The sequence below is a fragment of the Clavelina lepadiformis genome, chromosome 2 (assembly GCF_947623445.1).
Source record: "Clavelina lepadiformis chromosome 2, kaClaLepa1.1, whole genome shotgun sequence".
In the NCBI taxonomy this organism is placed as follows: Eukaryota; Metazoa; Chordata; class Ascidiacea; order Aplousobranchia; family Clavelinidae; genus Clavelina; species Clavelina lepadiformis.
The window spans coordinates 3,544,772-3,568,377 of NC_135241.1; the positions used below are offsets into that span (position 1 = coordinate 3,544,772).

The 23,606-nt window shown below is 39.9% G+C and overlaps 1 protein-coding gene across 4 annotated transcripts in view; it reads left to right on the forward strand.

Annotated features, from left to right (window-relative positions):
- LOC143447514 (thrombospondin type-1 domain-containing protein 4-like) overlaps positions 1-20,895 on the forward strand; it is a 42,088-nt gene extending 21,193 nt beyond the window's left edge. For all 4 annotated transcript variants that reach the window (XM_076947668.1, XM_076947667.1, XM_076947669.1 and 1 more), the window contains 11 exons: positions 6,807-6,900; positions 7,011-7,121; positions 9,368-9,549; positions 14,164-14,581; positions 14,683-14,812; positions 14,925-15,132; positions 15,534-15,704; positions 16,606-16,773; positions 18,724-18,918; positions 19,089-19,233; positions 19,360-20,895. In XM_076947668.1, the coding sequence (XP_076803783.1) occupies positions 6,807-6,900; positions 7,011-7,121; positions 9,368-9,549; positions 14,164-14,581; positions 14,683-14,812; positions 14,925-15,132; positions 15,534-15,704; positions 16,606-16,773; positions 18,724-18,918; positions 19,089-19,233; positions 19,360-19,493 (1,956 nt within the window). In that variant the 3' untranslated portion in view covers positions 19,494-20,895. The remainder of the gene's footprint in view (positions 1-6,806; positions 6,901-7,010; positions 7,122-9,367; positions 9,550-14,163; positions 14,582-14,682; positions 14,813-14,924; positions 15,133-15,533; positions 15,705-16,605; positions 16,774-18,723; positions 18,919-19,088; positions 19,234-19,359) is intronic.
- The last annotated feature ends 2,711 nt before the right edge of the window (positions 20,896-23,606 follow it).

Sequence of the window (23,606 nt, forward strand, 5' to 3'; positions counted from 1 at the left end):
TGGCGATGTATAGGCTCGTACGTATATTTGCAAAATAGGATAGTTTTCTCGTAAACTGTCGTTATCAGTTATATTTGACGTCTAAGTTTTTTGTGATTACAAACGTCCTTAAGCTTATTCAAACTTAAAATGCGCTGTACCCCTCATTTCTTTCAATTGTTATTATTAGTACATTTCTATCTACAAACTCCTGTTCTAGTGTATTGGATGCTTGTTTGCCGAAAAGAAACATGTTCTTATGACACTATGAATCACCTATCATTGTGTTTGTCGCTCAAAATCCCCAGGAAGTTACGAATTTATGAGAAGCTGTAATTTACGGATTTGTGTGTCACGCAGGTAAAGATTTGTTTCAGCTCTTCGCCAAAGATAAGCGCTCCCTCACCGTAAGCTCTGGGTTCCTGGTCTTGTTTCGTGATAAGAAACGCTTTTTGAACACAACGAACAAAAAATCTGCACTATACTTGTTACATTCGCGGACTTGGCAAAACGGATCTAAAATCTCCAATAAATTGCTACTTATTTTCTGCTTAATGCCAAGTGGGAGCTTAAAGAATTCTATTGTGCTTGGCTGCAGATGAATTGCAGCAATTTTGACGACTTTGTGGCCCGTCATTGAGGTTCAGTCGTTTCCGCCCCGGTTGCGGTGAATGTGGGTCACCCAAAGTCAGTGCGCGTCGTGCAAATATTTTACTGAAACGATGTAGATGGTTGTTTAAGCGATTTATTAAAGACAACCTAAAACAGCTGCTGCGTATTTCTGTTCCCGGACGAAATTTACTTCGTTGTTGTCGTAGTTTTTCTGCAAAATCATTCGAAATTCGAACCACGTTATTTTTTGCTTTCATCACATGTTCCAGCCAACATTTTCAGTTCATCGAAACATCTATCACCGTGTGGTTTGGCCAAGTAGCGAAACAAGACATTTATCCGCGAAATATCGGTTTTGTTGTTTTAGTTCTTCAAACCTGCGTCGAAGGAAACTTAACGCAATTCCAAAACTCTCAAGCACTTTCAACTTTGACCTAAGCGAAAACCTAGCACTTAGAATAGTGTCTTTAAAATCCGTTTTGTTTCCATCAATCCCGCATATACGTCAAGTTTTGACAGTGAAAAATTGCACTTTTCTTGATTTTCCAAGGGGGCGTGATCGCGTGCATTGCTGGCAAATTTTCCGCTTATAATTTGGTATCAAGTTCACAAAGGAAATATAGAAATTGGTGCGAAGTTTCACACCGTTTGCGATTGACTGATCACGTGAGTTTAGTTGTTGATGAATGAGAAACAATCTTGTTTTTCTTGTTCAAAAACAAGAAACTCTTTGCCATGACAAGCGCTATCCAAACTAGCCGATGGTTATCTTAATCTTTTACGCTGGGATGACTTTTCTCATGGTTTTTTTAGGTTAAAGGGGGCCCTTTTTTGGCAATTAAGCAACAGTTTTAGCCGAACAAGCTTCTTTTCCTTTTTCCTATAAAATCAAAGCAAAAATAACGGAAATCCAATCTCTTAAAAATAAACCTGGCAGCGTTGTTTTTAGGCAATACAAAGAAATACCCTCGCTTTTTGATTTATCTTGCATGCGGGTAAGTTGCTTGCAAAAGTGAGCTGTAAGCGAGTTCCATAGCAAAACTTCGGCTGAAATTTTTCTATGAATTTTCTATATAAATCTGCCAAGTCAGATGTTTTTTTTCTGAATAAACGTTTTTAGCCAGTTTCACAATTTGGAATTGATTTAAATTTGACACATACTTCATTTTGTTAAAATTTTGTAAGTGTAAAATTGAAAGAAAATGCACAACTACGTTACCCCTTTTAATAAGGTACACCACCTTTTAATTACACCTTTTAATTTTAACTTTTCCAAGAATAAAAACCAAGCAGCCTTTCGGTCGATTGGTTAACATCAAAGAAAATACGTTGATAAATATGCGCACTCACCCTAGGCCTAATCAACCATAAAGAACGAGATAATAATGTGTTTGTCTATTTTTGTCTCATCTGTTGTCGACAAAGTAACCCCCCTTCAAGATGGGGTCAAAGGTTATAGATTGCAACTGAGATGTCGATGTTGGTTGAAAGTTTTAACACTTCTGTAACTTTGTTCTCTCTTTATCGAAAGAATCTTTTACGCCCCGATTACCATCGTGGCTACTTTTTTGTTTAAAAATCGTGTATTTCTTTGCAATTTTGTGGCAGTTGATCCTAACTCCGCCTCCCAGCAAGAAAGCTTTTTAAACCACGCGTATGTTCTCTACCTGTGTCGTACGGTCGACCGTCTGTTTACCCAAAACAGGAAAAAATTATAGATTCAAAACTGGCTTCGAAATATATTCAACCAACCGAAGACTTTGTACTAAATACCCTTTTGGTTTAGTGCCACCAACGAAGGTAAAGATTTTCTATAATCAATCCCTCTATATCCCGAATAATCCCTAAATTTAATAAATATTATCTAAAGAAGTGGGAAAATTCTTCTTTAAAAATCAGCGTAAAGTAGCCGATGGTTAACGTCTGTCCATTATCATCCTTTCGTGCTTACCCCACCGACGATTTGTTGTTGTTGCCTCAAGCAAAGATAGAGGCAAGACCGTCCCGTCAATCAAACAGTTTGCTTTTGGATACTGTGAGTAAATCTTGCTGCCGGTGGGCAAATTTCAATGGTAATCTAAATCGACACACATCGAAGCCGACTGTGTGGTGCCAAGGTGACTATAAATATTTTTATGTTGGCTATCCCCGGGATATCTCTACGATGGAGAAATATCTTTTTAAATATCTCCATTTTTAAATGTAAGCTTTGCTAACAGAAACGCCCAGAGATGGAATCGCAAAAATTTCCAAATTTCCAGCGATTTTGTTCAATCGAAATGTTAAGTGAACTCTGTCGGTTCAAGGGTTGCATGCTACCAGTTTCAAGTGAATTCCTGTTGCCGGTGCGGCCGCGTTACTAATTTTAATAAATCTGCATATCAAGTGCTACGTGGAAAACTACAAAATGACAAGCGATGACTCAGAGTATTATCAGTTGTTCCTGCGCATTACTCCCCTATATGAATAAACTGTGCTTCTGTGACCAAGATTTTTGTCTCGAACAGAGACAGATGGCCTTTGATGCGTTTCACCTGTCATTTCATCATTTTCGCCTGATTAAACACAACTTGGCGGAAATTTTTTTCTTTGATTTTTTGTCGTCGCTTTTCAGGTCGACTGTAGCGTTAATATTGGCCGTTTGTTCGACAGGACTGGGGACAACCAAAATCAAATATTGTGACGTCATAGAGTGTCTTCTTTTTTGCGGTTTTCGAATGAAAAATCTCGTCCCCTGTATCATCTCTATCGTCACGAGGGTTTAACCGAATTTTATTAAAATGCCTGTCAAAATTAATATTGACGAAAGGAAATCTTAAGATTCATTAAACTTTATTCGAAATGCACGAATTATTGATCCCTCGTTCAATCACAATCCGCGGTCCTTAATTAAGCCGACTTGGCAAATATGTTTGGTAGAATCTCAGCCTAGACGGGGCCAAGTTTTTATAATGTAATGACATTTGCCCTCTGCCTTGATCAAGGTCTTTGATTTATACAGCAAGAATCGATTTCGGGGGAACAACATTGAACCTACCACGGTCGTAATGAATTGACCAAATTTAAATGACTTTAAACTTACATTTCCCCTGACAGGAAATCGTTAAAACTTTATGAAGGTAAAAGTGATTTATTCCATTTAAAAGAAAGAGAAAAATTCTGGCCTAATACATATTTACTGTTGTTTATGTGCTGAAGCCGCAGTGTAAATGTTGGTTCTGCTACGACCGTGGTAGATGGTGGTTTCTATTTTTACAGAAAGATGACACAAGTTGACCCCATTCGGTGAGAGTTCGGGGTCGCCAGCCCGGTGACCTTAGAGAAGTGTTGAGTGGTCACTTGCGCTGGCATCTGGCTACCTGAGACAATAAATTCACAACATACGGCGCCACGCCACTCGAAACTCCATGATAAATCATTGAACACCTGGTCACACTTTTACTTAAAGGTACCAGCTAAGCGCATGCAACTAGTCATGAGCACAGGGCGTCAGACAAACAGAACCCTTGACCGCTTTGGCGAAGGTCACTGGAGTCGGTATTCAATTCTAAAACAAGTAATAATCAAGACTGGCTTTATGTAAAATATCGTTTTACTTTGCGGAATGACGATAAGTCTCAAAACTTGTGGTTTCAGGTCCGGGTTTCTGTACTATCTAGCCGCATGTTTAGGCGTGAGAATTTTCTTGCTATACCGGACAAAGATGACAGATGATAGTTATAGAAGATGCTGGTATTCGTCATTAGTCTATTTTTTCCACTTCTCACGTGAAAATAAGACATGAACGTAACGATAATGAATTGTTTATGTTCGTTAGTTAGAGTTTCCGCTTGCTAATAGTAGCTTGTGTATTACGAATGGGATTTGCAGAACTTAATCATTTTCTTAAAAGCTTATGTGTTGTCCCTTCCAATTCGTGTCATCTTCTCACCTACATTTCGTCAATTTTAAAGTTATTTCAATGATAACCGACCCTCCAATCCTAGCCTGCTATTTATAGAAAGGTACATCCTTGTCTCGTGTTGTAATCTTTTTATTTCGCTTTTCTTCCGCTTTCACGACAAGGAACTTCGAACAACGAGTTTATTGTTGCCGAATTTTTTTGCTCAATCGCGTTTCGCTTCAATGGGTCCATTCATGGACAAGTGACGTGTCACGCAGCGAATGTTTATCAAGTTCGCAAACTCCACAAATTGCCAGACCTTTGTTACTCTTCACCGTTTTTCTTTTTTATGACCGAGAAGGTACCCAGGTCGTAATAAATAATCTTTATCACTAACTTTCAATTACGTCATTCGAAAGCTGTGGGAGTTGAAAGACCGCGTCGCTCGTAAGCGTGTTACGTCACACCAGCCCATTACGTCATGCATACATAGACAATGCTAAAAACAATTGACGTCACACAGTAATTTTTGACTGTTGAAAAAGCGTATAAGCTCTAACGTAACAATTGAAACTATTGTTCTTACAACAGCGCATAAAAGAGAGATGACGTAATATAAACACAAAGGTTATTCAATTGCATTCATGGATCAAAGGCTATGAAAAGTATTAGAAATTTTTTTTTCGGTGTTGCTTCGAAGGCAGCGAAATTGCTCATTTAATATTCCTAGAAGCCGCCGACCAACCGCGCTGTTATCATACTCTGCAGTGTACTCGTCACCCGACTGCGGTTTATCGTGATATTGTGTTAACTCGGTGTGCTTTACCCACGCTGTTATTCACTGTGCAATATGGCGGTATGATCAAACCGAAACGCGGTTACAGTCAATATTCGACGCCGAAACCCTGAAACACTCACAGGAGTTTGTTTGAGTATTACCGGATGCGGCGGAATTATCTGAAACTTTGTTGACCTTTATTGATCAGTATTGCCTCGTGGACATTTTCTGGTAAATTTAAAGAAAAATTTGAAGATTATATCGAATTTGAGACATCTCTGGTACGTCATAATCAGTCCTTAGTAACATCATAATGCCGGTTTCCCGGACTCAATTTTGACGCAGACGTCATTGACCAATCAGCAGTCATCGTGGTGATGATGATCATTGTCTCTGTTACCTTTTTTCAGGTAATTTCCAGACCGATAATTTTAAGAGAAAACTTTGCATCAGTTTTCGTTCTAACTACGTCACGTATATTCTATAATCTATACAATCGCTATTTGAGTGACCAGGGAGAGCGCTCGAATTATTTACGTGTTCTAGACACGAACAGTCTAAATGTATATGTCGTGTCGAAACACGACCATTAGAAAACTTCCTAAACTTGTAACAGTCAAATATTCATTTTTATCGTTATTACATTACATTTGACACTTATCGAATTCGTTTTAGGCTGCCGCATTTTCTACACCTGGAACGGAGTACGTGGGTATTTTGGTAATAGCGTTTGTTGCTAGTTTCAACGCTTAAACGGCTTTAAAACCGCATATATAACCGTTATATGTCGTTGTAATTGGATTATTCTTTCTCCTCAGAGTATAATCCACGCCACTCTTCGAATTGTAACCTTTGTACTTTTACGCGTGTGTACATTAGCGTTAGAGACTCGAAATAATTTAATTTACTTAACCCCGTTTGGATACTTTTAAGCGAAACTGCTTGAAGTTTCATCCAGGCAATGGCTGCTTTGTTTTGAATTAAATGTGCACTGTGTGCCGCGTTAACTCGAATGAGCGAAACGAATCCCAAGTCAACTTGTTTTTCATCGCCCAAGTTTAACTTGCCCTGCTCGGTCATGTTGCCCAAGGTATTGGTTGAAAATTAGAGGATTTGCCGAACATACCAGAACAGATCCAGCCTAATGTGTATCAGCTTAACCTTGCTGTTGTAACAAGGGCCTGAGTTTCGTGACTAACACCGTTTTCGGGCAAACGAGCACCAAGATTTATTTGCACTGCGAGATCTTATCTCCCAGGTAGGAAGTGCCTGTATAGTTGGACGACGTACGACCCCTTCGTGTTATGCTGGGATCGCACGAATGGGCGGAGCTTTAAACCCCGGTCCGCACGGAAAACTATTTGATGTTTTTCTAAGAAAAGTGATTCCTTTTGCAAAGTCTGCTTTCAAAGACAAACATTTCGAAGCAGTTGTATAATTTTTCTTTCTCTAATGGAAGCGCAAACGTTTTGATGAGTTGTGCGTATTTACCTAGCAAACATAGACACTCTTATATCTTCTAATCTTCATCGTGACGCAATAACTATTTTGCAGACTACGGGCTGTGACGGCATAATGGGTTCAAGATTAACCCTCGACAACTGCGGCTTGTGTGGGGGAGATGGCACGTCTTGCACAGTGGGACACGGTAAGCCTTCGACCCTAGGGTTATCCACGTATACGAGCTGTAAGAACCTCAGGATAAATTCTTCTCATGATGCGAGTCACTCGTGCTGACATTTTCCTCTTTGTCTCCAGGAATTTTTCGGAACGAAGCTCTCACAAACGATTTTCACCTGGTGGTCACCATCCCCGTTGGATCTACCCGAATCAACATCACGGAAAGAGCGCAGAGCAGGAGCTTTTTGGGTAAGATGAGGAATTGAGAATAGATTTTTACGTTAGTGTCAAAGTTTTTGCGCTTTCTAAAAGTTGTTTGCTACCCAGCTTATTGATATGAACAAATCCGCCGTAAGATTATTTCAAGTCCAGGGTTAAGCGTTTGCATATCATGGTGAAATCATCATGCGATTTGCGTATCGTCTCGCACGTCAAGTTTCTTTCAAAGCTCTTAGTGATAAAAGCTTTCAATCACCCTGAAAGGCATAAACACGATTTGAAAAAACAAATAACATGGTCACCTGTAAATTCACCTTAAAACTATTCATTTGTCTGTTGAATGAATATTGATTTACATAACGTCTTTTGGGTCCATCTCATTTATGATAACAGAATGATTATTATCATTCGTTCAAAAACAGCCCTAATAAAAGGCGATGTTTTCGGTCCTAGGTCGTTTTCCCCGCTAAGAAAACAAGTCATTGCTTTGATAGTGGGGTCAAAATTCAATTATAATCGTTGCGAAATGTTGTCATTTGGGGTAGTGACGAATTCAACGACGTTCTGTGACGAAAACGCATCACTTTCCCTGTCATTATCTGTCATTATATGAAGCAGATGATTTCAGAATTACGTTGGAGTAATTTGTTTTAGAATTGTCCCAAATTGACTGCTCGTTTTACGATATGTTAACCGCAAAATAACTAGCTATTTGTGTGCAAAAATGGCGTATCACATTTCAAACCCAATTTTCCACAAACCGTTTTTAACTTTCAAAATGTTAAAACTGTATGCCAAAGTCACGTGTGCAAACTACAGTAGAAAACAGGTGACTCTATCATACGATACTGTTACTTTTCCGACTGCGCTCATTCATAAACCCGCCTACTACGATTATATAACAGATATGGTCCATCATCATTAATTATCATCGTATGAGCGCCAATGCAGTGCAGTTACGTGATCCACCTCATGTTCTCCGGAGTTTGGGCAACAAACTTTTTCGAGAATGTAAAAAATTGCGCTTTATAAAAAATATCAACATTTGCATGATTTGCCCGAACCTAAGCTGTGGTTCACCGCTAAATTGCGAAATTCTCGTGTTAAGTGACGCAGAAATCGTTTGGAAAAGGCTAGTAATGACATAAGTGATTTGGAATGAATTTTTCTCGCATTTCGTCTTTACCGCAAATACCTTTAATTTTATAAACCATTTCTCAAATACAGCCTCCATAGCACGCACATATGACTATATTATTTTGTTTGGAGATTGTAGATCCACGTCTTTCTTCAGGCCGAGGCCCATAATTACGCATGCTAAAAAGTTTAGGTCTATTTCCAGTGTTTGCAATGTGCAAACGGTAACTGCGTTTGTAATGGGTTGTTCCTATGAAAGCATTGCAGCATCATTGTTTTAACGTTAGAACGGTTGGTCGATGCGTTTGGGCGCTCTATAACGACGTTTAAGCGCGTTTCTTCAAAACCGCAGCCCTCCAGCACCGACGTTTGGACGCCTTATTAGGCGCCATTCCAGCACTTATACCACGAGGCCGGTAAAAGTGGAAGAAAATTTAACATTTCTTTATCGGCCATAAAGAGTTGAAAGGTCAATGTTTGAAGTTTTGTTGAGAAAGGAGAGTTTCAAAAGTTATGAAAATGAGTCAGTTCTAATCTCATGCCTGATCAATGAACTAACTTCAGCGACCGTCATGCACGGAGAGATAAGCCAACATGTTTTAAACAATTCTACCAGCTGTTTCTTTCCAATGCCATGTAATTCTAAGTAAACACGACGCACTTCTGTTTTTTTGTTATGGCGGATACCAGCGACACAGCTGTCATAAAAACGCTGGCTCAAACGGAGCGATGCAAAATGGTTTTCTAAAGACAATTACCCAGATCGAAATCTTTGTCGTAAATTTTTTTTATAGTTTTTTTTTAATCTCCCTTTTGTGTTTAATTGGCTGTTTGGCTGGTTGTGTTTTCTAAAAGTTTTTAAGGAAAACGGAACCGCTGCCGTCGCTACCTTCAAAGTCAATAATGTGAGTCACCGGATACTACATACATGACGTAATCATGCTTTTTATGACGAAAAACACATATCAGCAGTAAAATTTTAACTGGCTACATGCCAGTTGAATTTACCCGAAGCAAGTCAAGTGCTGCACGTAGGAAAGTATTTCACTCACAGAAGGTTTAAATTGAGAGGCAAGGCGTAACATTGACGATATACAATAGAGGGCGCGGGCGTTTATCAATGTCCTTTATGATTTCAGCTCTACGATCAAGACCAAGCGGACATTTCTTTATAAACGGAAAACTCGCCAAGGGCAGCCCGGACCCTAGCCACAGTTACAGAGCGGCCGGGACTTTTTTTGTATACGACAGGCCGTTCCAGTCGTCGAAAGGCGAGTCCATATGGGCAGAAGGACCAACTAATGAGGATATCGACGTCCTGGTAAGTTGGACATAACCGTTTGTAACCAGTTCTGTATTTTGTTATTTGGCTTGGACGCTTTTTAAAAATTAGTTTAGCCTCAATTACCAGCTGTGATGGTAATCCTTGGGTAAAGGTCGGTGTCTCACTTTTGTTTTGACTTGGTATAAATTGATGTCTTTTTTGTCTGCTTTACGCTTTTTCCTTCTTAGTCGAGGTTTCCGTTTTGAAACTGATCCAGTTAAATGCGGGCGGGGTTTAGGGGTTCATTTATTTAACCTAATCTTTGGGCCTAGCTTTTGGCGCTGGGACTGGTTATTGTAGTTTCCAGTAACAGAAAGTTAAAGTCATTTTGGTTCCAAAAGCTTGGTGATAATTGCTTGCTATTTTCTTCAGACGACCACACGCGTGTGGCTTCAAACTGCTGCTCTTATCCTGCCCTTGTAAGGTCATAGATACCATCAAAAGTAACTGTATGTGAAGCACAACGATTGTAGATGTATCCCTTGAAGGAGTTATTTATTTCATACCATGCTATAAGCTATGAACTGCATGAAAGTACACAGTAAAGTAAATAAAGACGTCAGTCGTTCAATGCTTAACACCATTGTTGCGTGAGATCACCTCCGAACTTACATGTGGACGTCACTTAATACTCGCTTATCCGCCTTTGAAATACTGCCTCGGCTGAAAATACATTTCAATGGAGATGGATTAGAATCTCAAGGTTTGGTGCGACGATGTCTTGTTTTTTCCGAGTTTGTGAGTTCGTCCTGTCCATTTGATGGATTGTCTCATGTTTTAATACAGTTGCCGAGTCTGTCGGTTACTTTGTTTTTTGTAACTTTGTTACGGCTCGTTTCCGAGCGGACTTCCAAATCAAGACCATACAGCGCTTAATCCTCATACAGGTCATTTACGCCTTAAATGTACCGTGGGAGCCCACCACAAACACGTCCACATCGTATGCGGCACTTTGCGTTGAAAATTGCCCCAAAACCGGGACCTTTGGACATTCGACCCCAGTAAAAGTATTTACAAAGTGCTAACTGTCGTTATCGCCGCGCTAGCTAATACGTCACACCATCAGTCAGTCTGTCAGCTTAGTTTGCTAATCGGTCCAGTCCTTGGTAAAACTGGTAGGTTAGAGATGTTAACGCAATGAGTAACTTGTTGATCTACCGGGGGGGTCAGTTGGCGCTTGACCAGCTTTACTTCCGTATGTAGTATGGTTAGTGGTTAAAAGTTGTTCTAATTGTCGCATGAAAGACAAATGGCCTATTTTCAGACAGGATAATGCGAATTTTCTGTTCGACATAATGTTTGGTTACAACGGAGAGGTTTCATTTTGCCTTCAACCACGTACAAATTGTTTGATGTTAACCTGATTAGCAGAAACTAGATATCAAAGATGCTCCGTATTTGTATCAGTTCTATGATGCGGCGATAAAAGTGTCCACTTACGTAACTGGCTATGTTTATAGAACGTGGTCGGAAAGGATCGAAAATTTCCATTGAAATCCAAATAATATTTGTTTTGGGCGAATCTTATCTGTGGCGTCCTTGCCCGGTGGCGTGTATAGATTCCTCCGATAAGATATACAATTGAAGGCTCGCAGTTTGTTGTGAAAACTCATGCCAAAATACTGGCTCAGGTTGCTCTTTTTGCATGTTGCATGTTTTCCTCCTTTGCCTTTTACGCCAGATCAGATCGAAACATCAGTTATTCAAGCGTCACTCGCCGTATAGGGCTTATGATTCGGACCCCCACGGATGTCTCGTGATTTTTGTTTAGATTTGTCTATTACCAAGAGATTAAAATCGTCTTCTCTTGCTACGTTTATGACGCAATATCCAAAACAAATACTGATTCATCCGGCCTTGAAATAGTCATACCGAGTGTCCAATTACGTTTGTCTAACTATCGGGTAACCTGTGCTCAGCGTTCCGGAAATTCCGCGGAGCTCCTCCGCTGTTTACATATGCCCCCGCCTGTTAACAGCTCTGTAACAAAGCGTCAATTGACTTTGAAGTGAAGTTGCTTGTTTAAGGGATTGGAGGAACGAAAGCTGTCACACGACACCCCGTTGGTGGCAAGTGCTCAAGATGGCAATCAATCATGCGTAAAAATCGACCCTGTCACGTGATAGGTCACGTGGCACCCGATACTTGAAATTATCATCAAAACCAAATTATTCGCGAAACACTTAAGATTTTTTTCAATCGTTTTTCTCAGCAAATTTGTGATTTAATGAGGATAACATACACGTAATGGAATTACTAAACGGATTGTGTCATGATGCCATGAAATCGGCAACAATCAAAGGGCATATCAGAAAGAAGTTTATTGACGATAAGATTATTATCTAACCGGGACGAGACTTAACATAAAAAGGATAACTCTTTTCGGAAAATCACCGTCTGAGTTGTATCGCAGATCCCATATGTACGCAGGCTTTGCCAGTATAGTTGTGTTTGTTGGACCACTGGAACCGTCGGCTACGGCGCCTACATTATCTTTTGATCTCATTAAAGTTTTAATTTAATCTTTTAATTTAGTCGTAAAAGCTTGGTGGTTCGGATTGTAGTGGTCTGAAAGTGACGTTGCTTGGTTGGGAACAAGATTTTTGCATTTAAAAACAAGATGACATTTTGCACACATTTGTTTTCGTCTTTCATGACTTCCCGGTCGACCCGGTGGGAGGTTCATGAAAGATCTTCGTTGCTAGAATCTCCAGAGTAAAACCGTAATTGCGTTATCTCGAAGATTGCGATAATTCGATTATTCCACGCGGTTGTGTTTGCACTTTAAAACTTGACCTTGCTCGTGTTTTCGAAACGTTGTTTTACGCCGTTTTAGTGTAGCTTGAAATTCGACCAAAATGCCTGCTGCCGCATCGTCTCGGTCGTGATTGATGAATTTGTTTTCTGAAACGTTTTGAGCATCGTAAAAACTCTTGTTTGGTGACTCCAAGCAAATACCAGTAATTGCACTTGCATCGTTGAGTAATTGTGCAATGTTGAGCAGCCGCAGAAATACTTCAGTATATTGGCCACCGAGCCCATAACCCGACGCTTATACTCAACAAGCAACAGCTTAAAAAACATGCGCAGCTAAGCGAAGTTTCGTGCCGATGTCATATTAACCCAGGATTAGGCGAATTATTTTGGCCCCATGCGGGAAATAGGGGGCAAAAGGGCACGAAATCTTGTACCAATTTTCTGCTTTTGTAAATACGGTTTCCCATTCCATTAGGGTTAGGTAATAGGTGCTATAACTTGGCATTATTCGTTAATAACCCGATAAAACACAGGGGGCTTGTCCACAAAAATATTTTTCTATCCTAACGAGTTTTTTCAGCATATTCGCCCAAGAATGTTCACTGGGCGCGTTAGTGATCATAGTTTCGCGTGTAATTAGAAAAGTAGTGCTGTTAGCAAGTCAATTTTCGGTCTCTGGTGTTTGGTCTCGCATGAAAATTGCTCACTTATCCCACTCCGCTTTGTTTGCGCCGAAGCCGCTTAATGGACCCCCTTGTTTGAGTCCGGTGAGATTGAAAGAATTATCTTTAAAAAGTTTTTTGGATGGTTTTTATCAAAAGCGCTATGAGACCTTCAATGAAATTATGTCGTAATTATTCCATTTTTGGTGCTGAAATGAGTTTGAAAGATGTTGCTATACGCGTTGTTGGCTCTGCAGCTCTGAACAGCAAGACGATGTTTTGCATAGGGTTGATAAAACGCTTCTCTGAAGGACGCTTCAGCAAATTTTTTTCCAGTTATTCTCTAGTTTTTGGTAATGTTTTTCTCAATGAATAATCACTTGTAGGCTATGGTTTGAGTATACCCACCAAGATTTATATGCTGTAATATACCATGAACTATATTTTGCACTTCTACAAATGTGAAATAAATTCTTTCACGCATATACCCTATATTTCAATTTCATTGGGGAATTTCTCCTTGATTATAAGTTCAAAGGCTGCAACTGATCTGGCTACATCGTCACTAACGAACGGGGCTTAGCGAGAAATTAGAATCAATTTGGTGGCGAAGTAATTCAATGAACTTGTCTAATGCGGTTGAGAATATAGGCATAACGTCTCCTTAGGGATGTCGGATAGAATTTTGTTGTGTGAACATGTGAATGCATCCTTATTCCGCAGCCGATTACACGATTACCCAGGGAAGATGCCTTCCCTTAGGACATTTGAACTTCGAGTGCATTACACCCCACATGCCTGTCAATGTCCATTGCCCGGATGCTATTTGTTGACACGGCATTGAGGCAATTATCAGTGAATAAAATCTAATTCTTTAAAATCATATCCGTCCATCCCTGCTTCTTTCAACACTACATTGTCACGGAAATTTTATGTCCAGTTTCAAGCAGCCGCTGGGAGAGTTTGAGGATTTAATTAGGTTACTTCAACAGCTTAAACCGATTTATGTAAAGCAAATCATCGCGTCAAATTCATTTTGCATTTTTCTTGGGACTTGTGTTCTCAAACTTGCTTTGGTTTGGCCTTTTATAAATGCCATGCTTTGTTTACGTTTATTCGTCACACTGTGTTTCTGTGGTTTGTATTTTTTATGGCACTCGAATGTTTAGAATCGTGGTTCTTTGTGTTTCAGATATACTTTCAACGGGAAAACCCGGGCATCGAATACGACTATATCGTACCTCGCGCAACGGCCCCGCCAAGTGTTGGGTCGACCAATCTCGACCTTAATCGCGATGGGCTTCTTGACCAACGCGTCGACACCGAGACCCTCGACGGTCTTGACCGGTCTTACCCTTCTGCTGCCTCCGCCAACTCCGTTTTTAATCACCCTCCTCTCAGACGCAACTATTATAACTCATACGAAAACGTGAACCCGCATCCGTACCCGCCTTTCAGACAGGGGTCTCGGTTCCATCCCGCTCCACAGAGCTTGGACGCCACACAGAAGCGCGATCTCGTCGAAATATCTCGCGAAGATAGAAATAACATCGGCCTTACTAACTGGGAGAATCAAGGTTTCGGTTCCTGTTCTAGGAGTTGTGCTGGAGGTACGGGCTAATACTTAGCGCTGTAGCTTTCATATTAGCGCTTTTCGTTACTTTTGAGCGTTGTGGAACTTGCCATAAAACAGCTGCATTTAAACCTACAGGAATAAAGCAGACCATCATTCGCTGCGTCAGCACCGAATCTAGAGCACCGGTCGAGGACCGCTACTGCGATGCTGACAGCAAACCGACTGTGAGAAAACGTAGATGCAACCGCCAGTCCTGCCCAGCGTTGTGAGTGCAGCGTTTTCATTCCACTATTCTTTAGGATATTTATATAAGTGTATTACAATGGCCATTGTAAAAAGTATTTCATTTCGTAATGCGTGACGCCAATTTTTTGTAGCTATGACGTTGGACCGTGGTCGGATTGTTCGAGAACCTGTGGATATGGTAGAAGGACTAGGAAGGTGGTGTGCAAGCAACAATTTCCCGGCAATTTCACCGCCGTTGTCAGTCACAAGAAATGCAGGGGTCGTGCACGACCCAGACCTCAAGAAAGATGCAGAATGCGAGAATGCGCTCGTTGGGAAGTGGTCGGCGAGTGGTCTCAGGTAATTCGAAAATACTTCTGTATTTTTCTACTGGTTTTGTTGTGTGTTGGCGGTTCTTGTCTGCGCCTGCCCGATAACAGTTGTGGGCATTTTTTCTTGGCATTTGAGGAAAATTAAAAACTCGGACAATATTTGGCAAATTAATTTAAGTTGCGTGGCCCCCACATTAAAGTGCGGTTGACCTGATTTACAAAGCACCTGTTTGCGCGGGTCGGTTGGGCTATCTTTGATATTATGAGCAATAGCAGGGTTTTATTAGGCTATAATACGTTTAGAAACAAAGCGAAACCGATAATAACCCGTTTTATGACGAAGATCCATTGGTTTTATGACCTCATATAGCGCTTTATTTTCTCCCATAAACGTCATTCAATGACTGATCCTTCCGTTTCTCTCAACAGTGCAGCGCCAACTGCGGCAGTGGCACCCAGACCAGGATGATAGCCTGTAAGCTCGGAAATGGACGGGTTATGCCGGACGGTCTCTGTCCAGCTGCCAGACGCCCGACGCCTACCAAGTCATGTGACGCCGGTCCCTGCCTCACTGGATGGTACGTCACCGACTGGCAAGAGGTGAGACAAAGATTATCTATTTTAGTCTTTCGTGCAAACTTTTAAACAACTAGGAAGAGTCTGTGGTAGAAATTCCGAAATTGGGCGTTCATCGTAGCTTGCCGCATATTATGGTTGTACTTCAAATTCATCACACTCCACAAAAGTTAAAGCATTAACACAGTTTTCCCCGCGAAGTATTCTATTTTATAGAAATCTAATTAAAAACTTATCTTACATCGTTTGCTGTGGACTGAAAGGGGAAAGTATTCCCACGATCAAAAACAGTTCGTCGAAACACACCAAGATTCTAAAGTTGTTTGTCTTCCACAAAATAAGCGTCATCTCTGTCTAAAGCCAGAATAAGAGGGACCGCGCTTTGCTTAATTCAGACAACAGTCATCAAAAGGAACGAAAGACTTCAAGATGTTCAATATTTCCAAATTTTCCTACTTAATACGTCACTTAATCCGCTTTTGTGGGATTTGAACCTACCGGAACAAATAGGGTGTGAAGTGGCCTACTCCTCAAGTATTATGTTGTCATCTCAGCAGAACAATTGATGGGTATACAAAGCACTTAAGATCCGTATGTCGCCACTCTACCCTCCCCAGTCCCACGTTATTCTCAGAATAGCACGTTTCCATGTTGAACGTAGATTTGTACGCTTCCTACACTCGAACGTGACTGGATTGATATCGGTGGGGTTACAGCACTTGACGTTCCCTGACCTATCTATGCTATTATACTTCAACTTCCTTATAAATTATACATCTGCGAAGTTGCTTTATCAACACACCAAGGTTAAATACATACCTCACCGGATCATAATTGTACTGTATAACTTTTTCAAGGAAAGATAGCATTATCATTATTATTAAACTAAGCAGATTAGAATAATAACGTAAATTGAAAATTTTAGTGTTCGGCGGATTGCGATCGTGGCATCCAGAGACGAAACGTTTTCTGCATAAACACAGCTCAGTCAGTGACTGGTTGTCCGTCGCCAACTGAACCAAACTCCACCAGAAGTTGCGCTCGAAACTCATGCGGCACGAAGTACGAATGGTTCGCCGGGCAATGGGGAACGGTAAGCTGTGTTATATTTTTGACGCTTTTAAGGTTTGCTGCGTTTGTGTTTAGTCAATGCTCTAGAATTTACATAAAACGCGCCGGCCAAGCCTTTGGGTTTTGTTAATTTGATCACTCCTATGCGCACAATACCTGCTTTAAACGGTGGTGAGTATGTATTTGTGGCAACTCCCTTGGCAACGGCTTTCTCAAAGCATGCAGCGTAAAAACAACGACCTGCGCTCCATGCATGGCGACACATAAGTCAACTTTCAACGCCTTGTCGATCGGAACCCATAATATGATTTATCGGACATCTGAAAGCGTTCGATTTTTTTCCGAATTACCTTTTGTCTGGGTCCAGGCCCTGCCCAGTGACGACGATGTCAGCAAACACTTGCTTGCCAGCTTTTTTGTACCGTCCGTGTCCAACAAGTTCCATTGTTTGGTTATGGATCACCTTGGGCGGTTGATTCGACTCGACTTAATCCGTAACCCAACAACATTGTCATCTGCCAGCGCTACCGTTTCGTATTCAAACTAACATTGGTAATATTGCCGCGTGCTCAATGCTTATGATTGATAACCGCCTAAGCATATAAAGATTAAATAAGTGCTGAGATATTACCAAAATGCTTTGCCGTTTTATTGCCTTACTTTACCGGACGTTTATTTAATGCAACGTTTTTCTTCTTTGGAGAGGTTCTCAAGCGTTGACGTCATCAAATTATTCCCATTATTATTTATCAAACATGAGACAATGAGACAATACACTGCCCGCTATTTTAAATAAGCCACTTCACGTCTGCGCTGAAGTAATTCAAGCACTTTAATAAACACAAAGAACAAAAAGAGCATTGTCAAAATCACAAGATTACGAACAATAGTGTCATAAGCTGGAGCAATATTTTGAAGTGATTGTCAAACAAATACAGTGACCTTTCGTAGATATTAACTGTGTATTACAGAGCTTGACTTTCCGACTCCGTCATAAAACTTGGTTTTGTGCTTCGTGTTGCCACAGACAACCACACTGCATGGCAGTGGAATGGTCTTTATATTCAACAATAGCTTTTATCTTGTTTGCTGGTTGTTGTCACGAAAGGCATCCCTTAACCGCTTTTAAAAGTTTAAGACCAAGTTTAGGTTGTATTGCTTTGAGAAACATAATCGCTTGTTTGCTTAAACCAACCCAGGGGTTAACGGTGCATGTCAAATTAGCAAATTACGGCTGTAATAGATTGCCTGACGAGAATTTTCGTGCTACGATATGTGAACGTTAAGTCCTCTTGTTGGCAAGCCATTGCCGCTAACATATTGGCGAAGTAAATTTCTCCATCGTTAACTTAATTACGATTTTACGCGACGCCGTTTTCTGCTTTACTGCATTGGATCCAAGTTAAATATTTGCCTCTGCTCTTAACGTTCTGTTTCTCTTGTTTTCCGACACCTTAAATTAGTTTAACCTATTCATTAAAAGCTTTGGAATTTAACCCGAACCCAATCCGCCACGGACAAAAACTAAGACTAAAGGCGTTCTTACGAACCAAAATAGAGAATTGTATTTTGGGAATGTTTGCCACATAGTTTGCTAGTGTCAAATGCGCTCGGAAAATCTGATTAGGCGCGTTTGTTTTCGCACGTTACTTGTATCAGGGTAAAGTTTAAAGCGAATTCTAGTCGTTAAAATCCGCTGAAAGAAGCTTCAGTATTTTTGCACTTCACTTCAAAGAAGAGTGCCGCTGCTTTCTCCACGAAAACATATTTACACAAAACTTATTACTGCATTGAGACTAGCGCCGTATTCATTCTAACCCCGTTTAGCGCACATCAGCCCAGTAACAGTATCTGATGCAACGATTTTTTTCAAGTTGGAGTTTGTATTGGGTTGTAAATGCAACAGACATACGACACAGTGTCCCACACTTCACTCGGGCTACCCCGGTAACACCTTTTCGTTCTTTTCCAGTGTTCAAGTAAATGTGGAAACGGTGTCCAGGAACGTAAGGTCACTTGTCTCAGCGTGACTCCTGAAGGTGCCATGGCAGTTGCGGAACTGGTCGATTTACGAACGCAGTGTGACGTACGGGAGAAGCCTGCCACCGAGCAGGCTTGCAACACTCAAGCGTGCGGCTCTAGGTGGCACTACACACCCTGGACTGAGGTTGGTGCACTATGGAAATGTGTAAAACTTTTAATTTATAAAACACTTTTCCAATATACAATCCTGTTTGGTAGAATTACTTTGTTCCGAAAAAGTATGAGTTTAGTAAAGATTCTAGTTAAGGAAGAAACTGCTTGATATGTCCTACAAGATTGATTCTGTATTTCCAGTGCTCGGTATCATGTGGTGGTGGCTCAAGAACACGCGACGTCCAGTGCTTAGATGAAAATCGTCATTTCAGCTCATTGTGCAACATCGCAGAGAAACCAAAGGATGCGGAGAGATGCAACACAGTCAGCTGTCATTCTCTGCAAGGTTAGTTAGAAGTTGTCATTTCTCTCCCTTTTGTCTCTATTTTCTTTGTTTCTGCTTTCGGGCAAAGTTTATATGCTCTTGAATTTTTAAGGTGTTGGTCATTCTTGTCTGCTTTATTTCATTTAGATCCGAATTGCCAAGACGAACTACCCAATTGCAAAACGGTGTTACAAGCCAGGTTTTGTGGTTACGATTTCTACCGCAAAAAATGTTGCCACACCTGCTCGAATGGACGCGGCGCCCCCTACCGGCAGCACTGAAAGAAAAGCAAATGAAAGAGAATTGAAGCCGATCAAGCGTGACGGGTTCTGATTGGATTGCAGCGGCGAGAAGCCCGATTGTCCCAGCAAACTTGGTGTCTAAATATTTTTTGCTTGGACATAAATGAACAAGACATTCTGCCTTGTAAAGATCTGTTCAAATTCTAAGGTCTTCTCTCGCTCTTGGATTCTTGCTTACAACTTTGACTTCGAAATTTACAAGTTTGGCCAAACTATGCTTGAGTTACTGGGTCGGTGACCATGTTTGGTTGTTTGTTAATTTTTCATCGCCGTTAAGATGAATGAAATGCCAGTCGTTGAGTACCCGCCACGTCACGGCTGTTTTGTACATTTAAATTTTGTTCATCACTGAAAACCTGCGAATTTCAGTGTTAGGCTTAAATCAAAAGCAATGACAGCATTATTGGCTTAAAATCTTCAACTTTTGTCATATTTTCCGTTTTTTATTACGTTTTAACAGTTCTGCTTTTTTTATAGTAAAGACACCTGTAGCTATTTCTGCATTATCTCCCAGTTGTTTATAAATTTAAAAACCTTGTGAATAACTTGATAAACTGCAGCATAACATATAAAAACATTTGTATTTTCCAGTTTCATATATTTGTTCGAACCTGTCGTCTCGCTTGTGTACAATAGCAGGTTACTCAAAATCATCCTCGCATGTTGTGTTTGAAACTTGCTTGAAAATGCCACTGAAGAAAAAAACGCCCTGGAATTATCACAATTTCCAAACCAACTCAAAAGCTACTCCAATGTACATGCTTTAAACTGGTCCACAACCTTTTAGAATTACATCATTAATGCTAACTGCTTTTGTTCAGACGTGTTACTGGACGTTGCACTTATCGTCGTGTTGGTTTGCATCCGGTTTTAACACGATCGCATTTTCTTTGTCAATTGCTATCGCTTATTTTTGCGTGATTTTATTCGGCTTTCTATCTTTTCGGTACGAAGTTTTCTTTTTTCCGTCTCATTAATCACGTTATTAATGAGCATTCAACAATCAGTGGCCTATAGGAATTGATTAACTGCTAAGAATATTTACTAGAAAAGAACCCGCCCAAGTTTCAAATTAAAAGCTTTAGCGTTATTAGGTTCCCAATTATTGTCGCATATATCGTTAGTATCGCGCCGAATATGAAAACAATTGTTTCTTTCGTCATCGACTTTTTATTATTCACGTCACATGCAGTTTTGTTTTATTTATTTTATTAATAAATCCATCGATTTTTGTTGTTGTTATCATCTAATAATTGTCACAATTTTTTTCTTTCCATGTACACATCGTTTTCGTCTTGTTTGCTCCATTTTCCGAGTATTTTTTCGCCATGCTCTTCGCTTCTTGTCTGCTGGTTGTAATAAAATTTATCGGGTTTGTCAACTTATGACCTCATTGCTTTAAGAAAGGTGTAGATTGGCTACGTGCGAACCTCACACGGTAAATAAAAACATATTTTTTGATTGACAGTTTATCCGAAATGACGTTGTGACAAAAACTTTATCATCATCACGATAAACATTGAGTATCACATTTTTAAACCTAGTTTATGGTTGTTATATATTAGAGCAATGCACCCACTATATTTGTCTAAGGTAATGACAGTGAACATGACGTCTTGATCATACTTTTAATATATTTGTACAGGTTAGCAGTGTGCTGGTGGTAAACACGACAAGCATGTGGCTCGTTAATCACGAAATATGCAGACTCTGTTTTTCGGCTTGTTTTGACTGGAGTTACTTTTCACAGAGTGCTTGTAGTTCGTGGAGTGTTCTCAGCACATTTTTAGTAATCAAGTTTTCCCTTCCTCGTGCTACAGCGATATTGCGCGCACGTGTTTTAATTACGCGCTGATTAATTATGTGTGCTTTGTTAAGCCAAGAAAGTAGTGGGTAAGTCATTCCACATTCAGACTTAGAGGAGGAAGGACGTCTTGTGCTTTCTCAGTGCGCCACGTGGCTCGTTCAAGTTTTTTAGTCAAGGTGTACCTACTGTGCCTGATAAGGATCTTTTGTTTCTGCTTTTGACATCGTTTCTGCTTCTTGTAGACCCTGGGTTTAGGGTTATTGAATTGATCAAGAAGGGTTTAGCTTTCAGGCCATTATTTGCAAAGAATAACTAGCAGTGTAAATGGCAGGGAAAATTCAGTCACAACAGAACCTTTTTTAGGTCTATTGATAAACACATTAAAGGAAATGTTTTTCTAGTATCATTTTATAACCAAACCTTTAAACCTTGGTGCAAAGCATAACACTTTGCTCAGCCAACAACTTTGTTGTTGATCTTGATCACAAACTTTTCCCGAAGGTTGTCGGATAAAAATTTATTAACGGTGGCTTATATTAACTGGAGGTTGAATAACCAATACTGCCAACATATTGCAAGTTATCACATCAGCAGTTAGATAATTCATAAAAGCATATGTTTAACTAAATTTATAATTGCAAATCTATTGGCTTTAAATTTAAAAGTACATAAATAAGTAACCACTTCGTTCGTCAAAGTCAGGGTGATTGGCCACGGGTTCTAAGAAGACGAACTTTTACGTTCATTGTGAAGTTGAAGTGTGACATAATTACTTCATATATCAAGTTGTTTATTTGAAGGTGAAAGGAAACAATGAATGGTGGATAGACGCGCGTTGGTGCAGAATCATCATCTTCAAATTCAACTTCATAATAATCATCTTCAAATTCAACTTCATAATAATCATCTTCTTCATAATCATCATCTTCATAAAAATCATCTTCAGAGTCATCATTTTCTTCGGTAACCGTGAATGGAATCGCCATTTGTAGGAGTACTTGTCATAAAAAAGCTGATTACTGTCGTTTGTTGTGCTTACGACAAGGTCGCAAACAAAGTAATATTTTAAAAATCTGCGATGCTCTGAAGAAAGTGTGTTAGATGCTCTAAAAAAGTGTTAGATTAGTCGATTTTAAGCATTATTTTGGTTTCACAAATCATTCTTGTAAAGTATTTAGCGTGATTAGTAGTTTTCCTATAATTTCCAACTTCCGGTATAATTGATATTTGATCGGTAAATTTGCACAGTAATTACTAATTTTTTTCAATCAAATTCTTTCATATAGATATATGAAGTTTCAATACTGAACATCATAAAACTGCCTAATTTGTCTTAACTCTAAATAATCTTATTGAAACAACGTTACTGTGTTCTGCTGTAGTGTCCTTGTTCTTACTGCAATCATTTTTGGTTCGAGAACCTCAACTGTGACAAGAATGCAACAACCCAAGTCAAAATCCTAACTTTTGCTTAATTCTGTCTCAAACGTAAGCGAAAATAAAATTGTGTGCTGTATATAATGGCCTCGTTCAGCAGGGGTTGCAAACGAAAAAGTCCAAAATGTAAACGGGTAATAGTTACACGAGGTTGCATAATGGATAGCACGACTCAACAATGTGCGATACGGGGGTGGGAAATAAACAATGAGAGACGACGTACAGCAAGTTATCTCAAAAATACGAAACGAGGGGCAAGTTAAAGAATGCCGAGCTCCAGATAGTAGATTGATCTGCCGATGTGTACCGATTTGAGGTTTATCTGTGACAACTAACGATGCAAACGCGAAAACAACAGTCGTTTGATGGTCAAGGTTTTAAAGTTTCTAAAACAAAAGAACTCACGATCGAAGTTCAGACATTTGACACAGAAGTTCAGAAAGTTTTGTACCCTTGCAGGCGAAACTTGTTTATTAACTCCGTGTAAAGAATGTTATTTGCTTTAATATTACATATAAATAAATTACCTCGCACATCAAGAAATATAAACATAGTAATGTCACGAGAATATCTTTACGCACTTGTTTTAAGAAGCACTGCATTTTAATGTTATAAAATCCAATTGTTAAGGCACTAGTTTGGGTTGTAGTTTGTTGTTGTGTAGTAATATTTTACCGTTGTGGCACTTGTGACCGTTATCGTTTTTATCGTTTTTAGGAAATTGTAGTTCTATACACACGTGCACGTTTTTCTTTGTTTCCTACAGCTCTTCCCCGAAGCATGTCACGCTACCCGCGAATCCTTTTTCCTCGTTGATTGAGAATGGTGAATGGTACGACAGTTTGGTG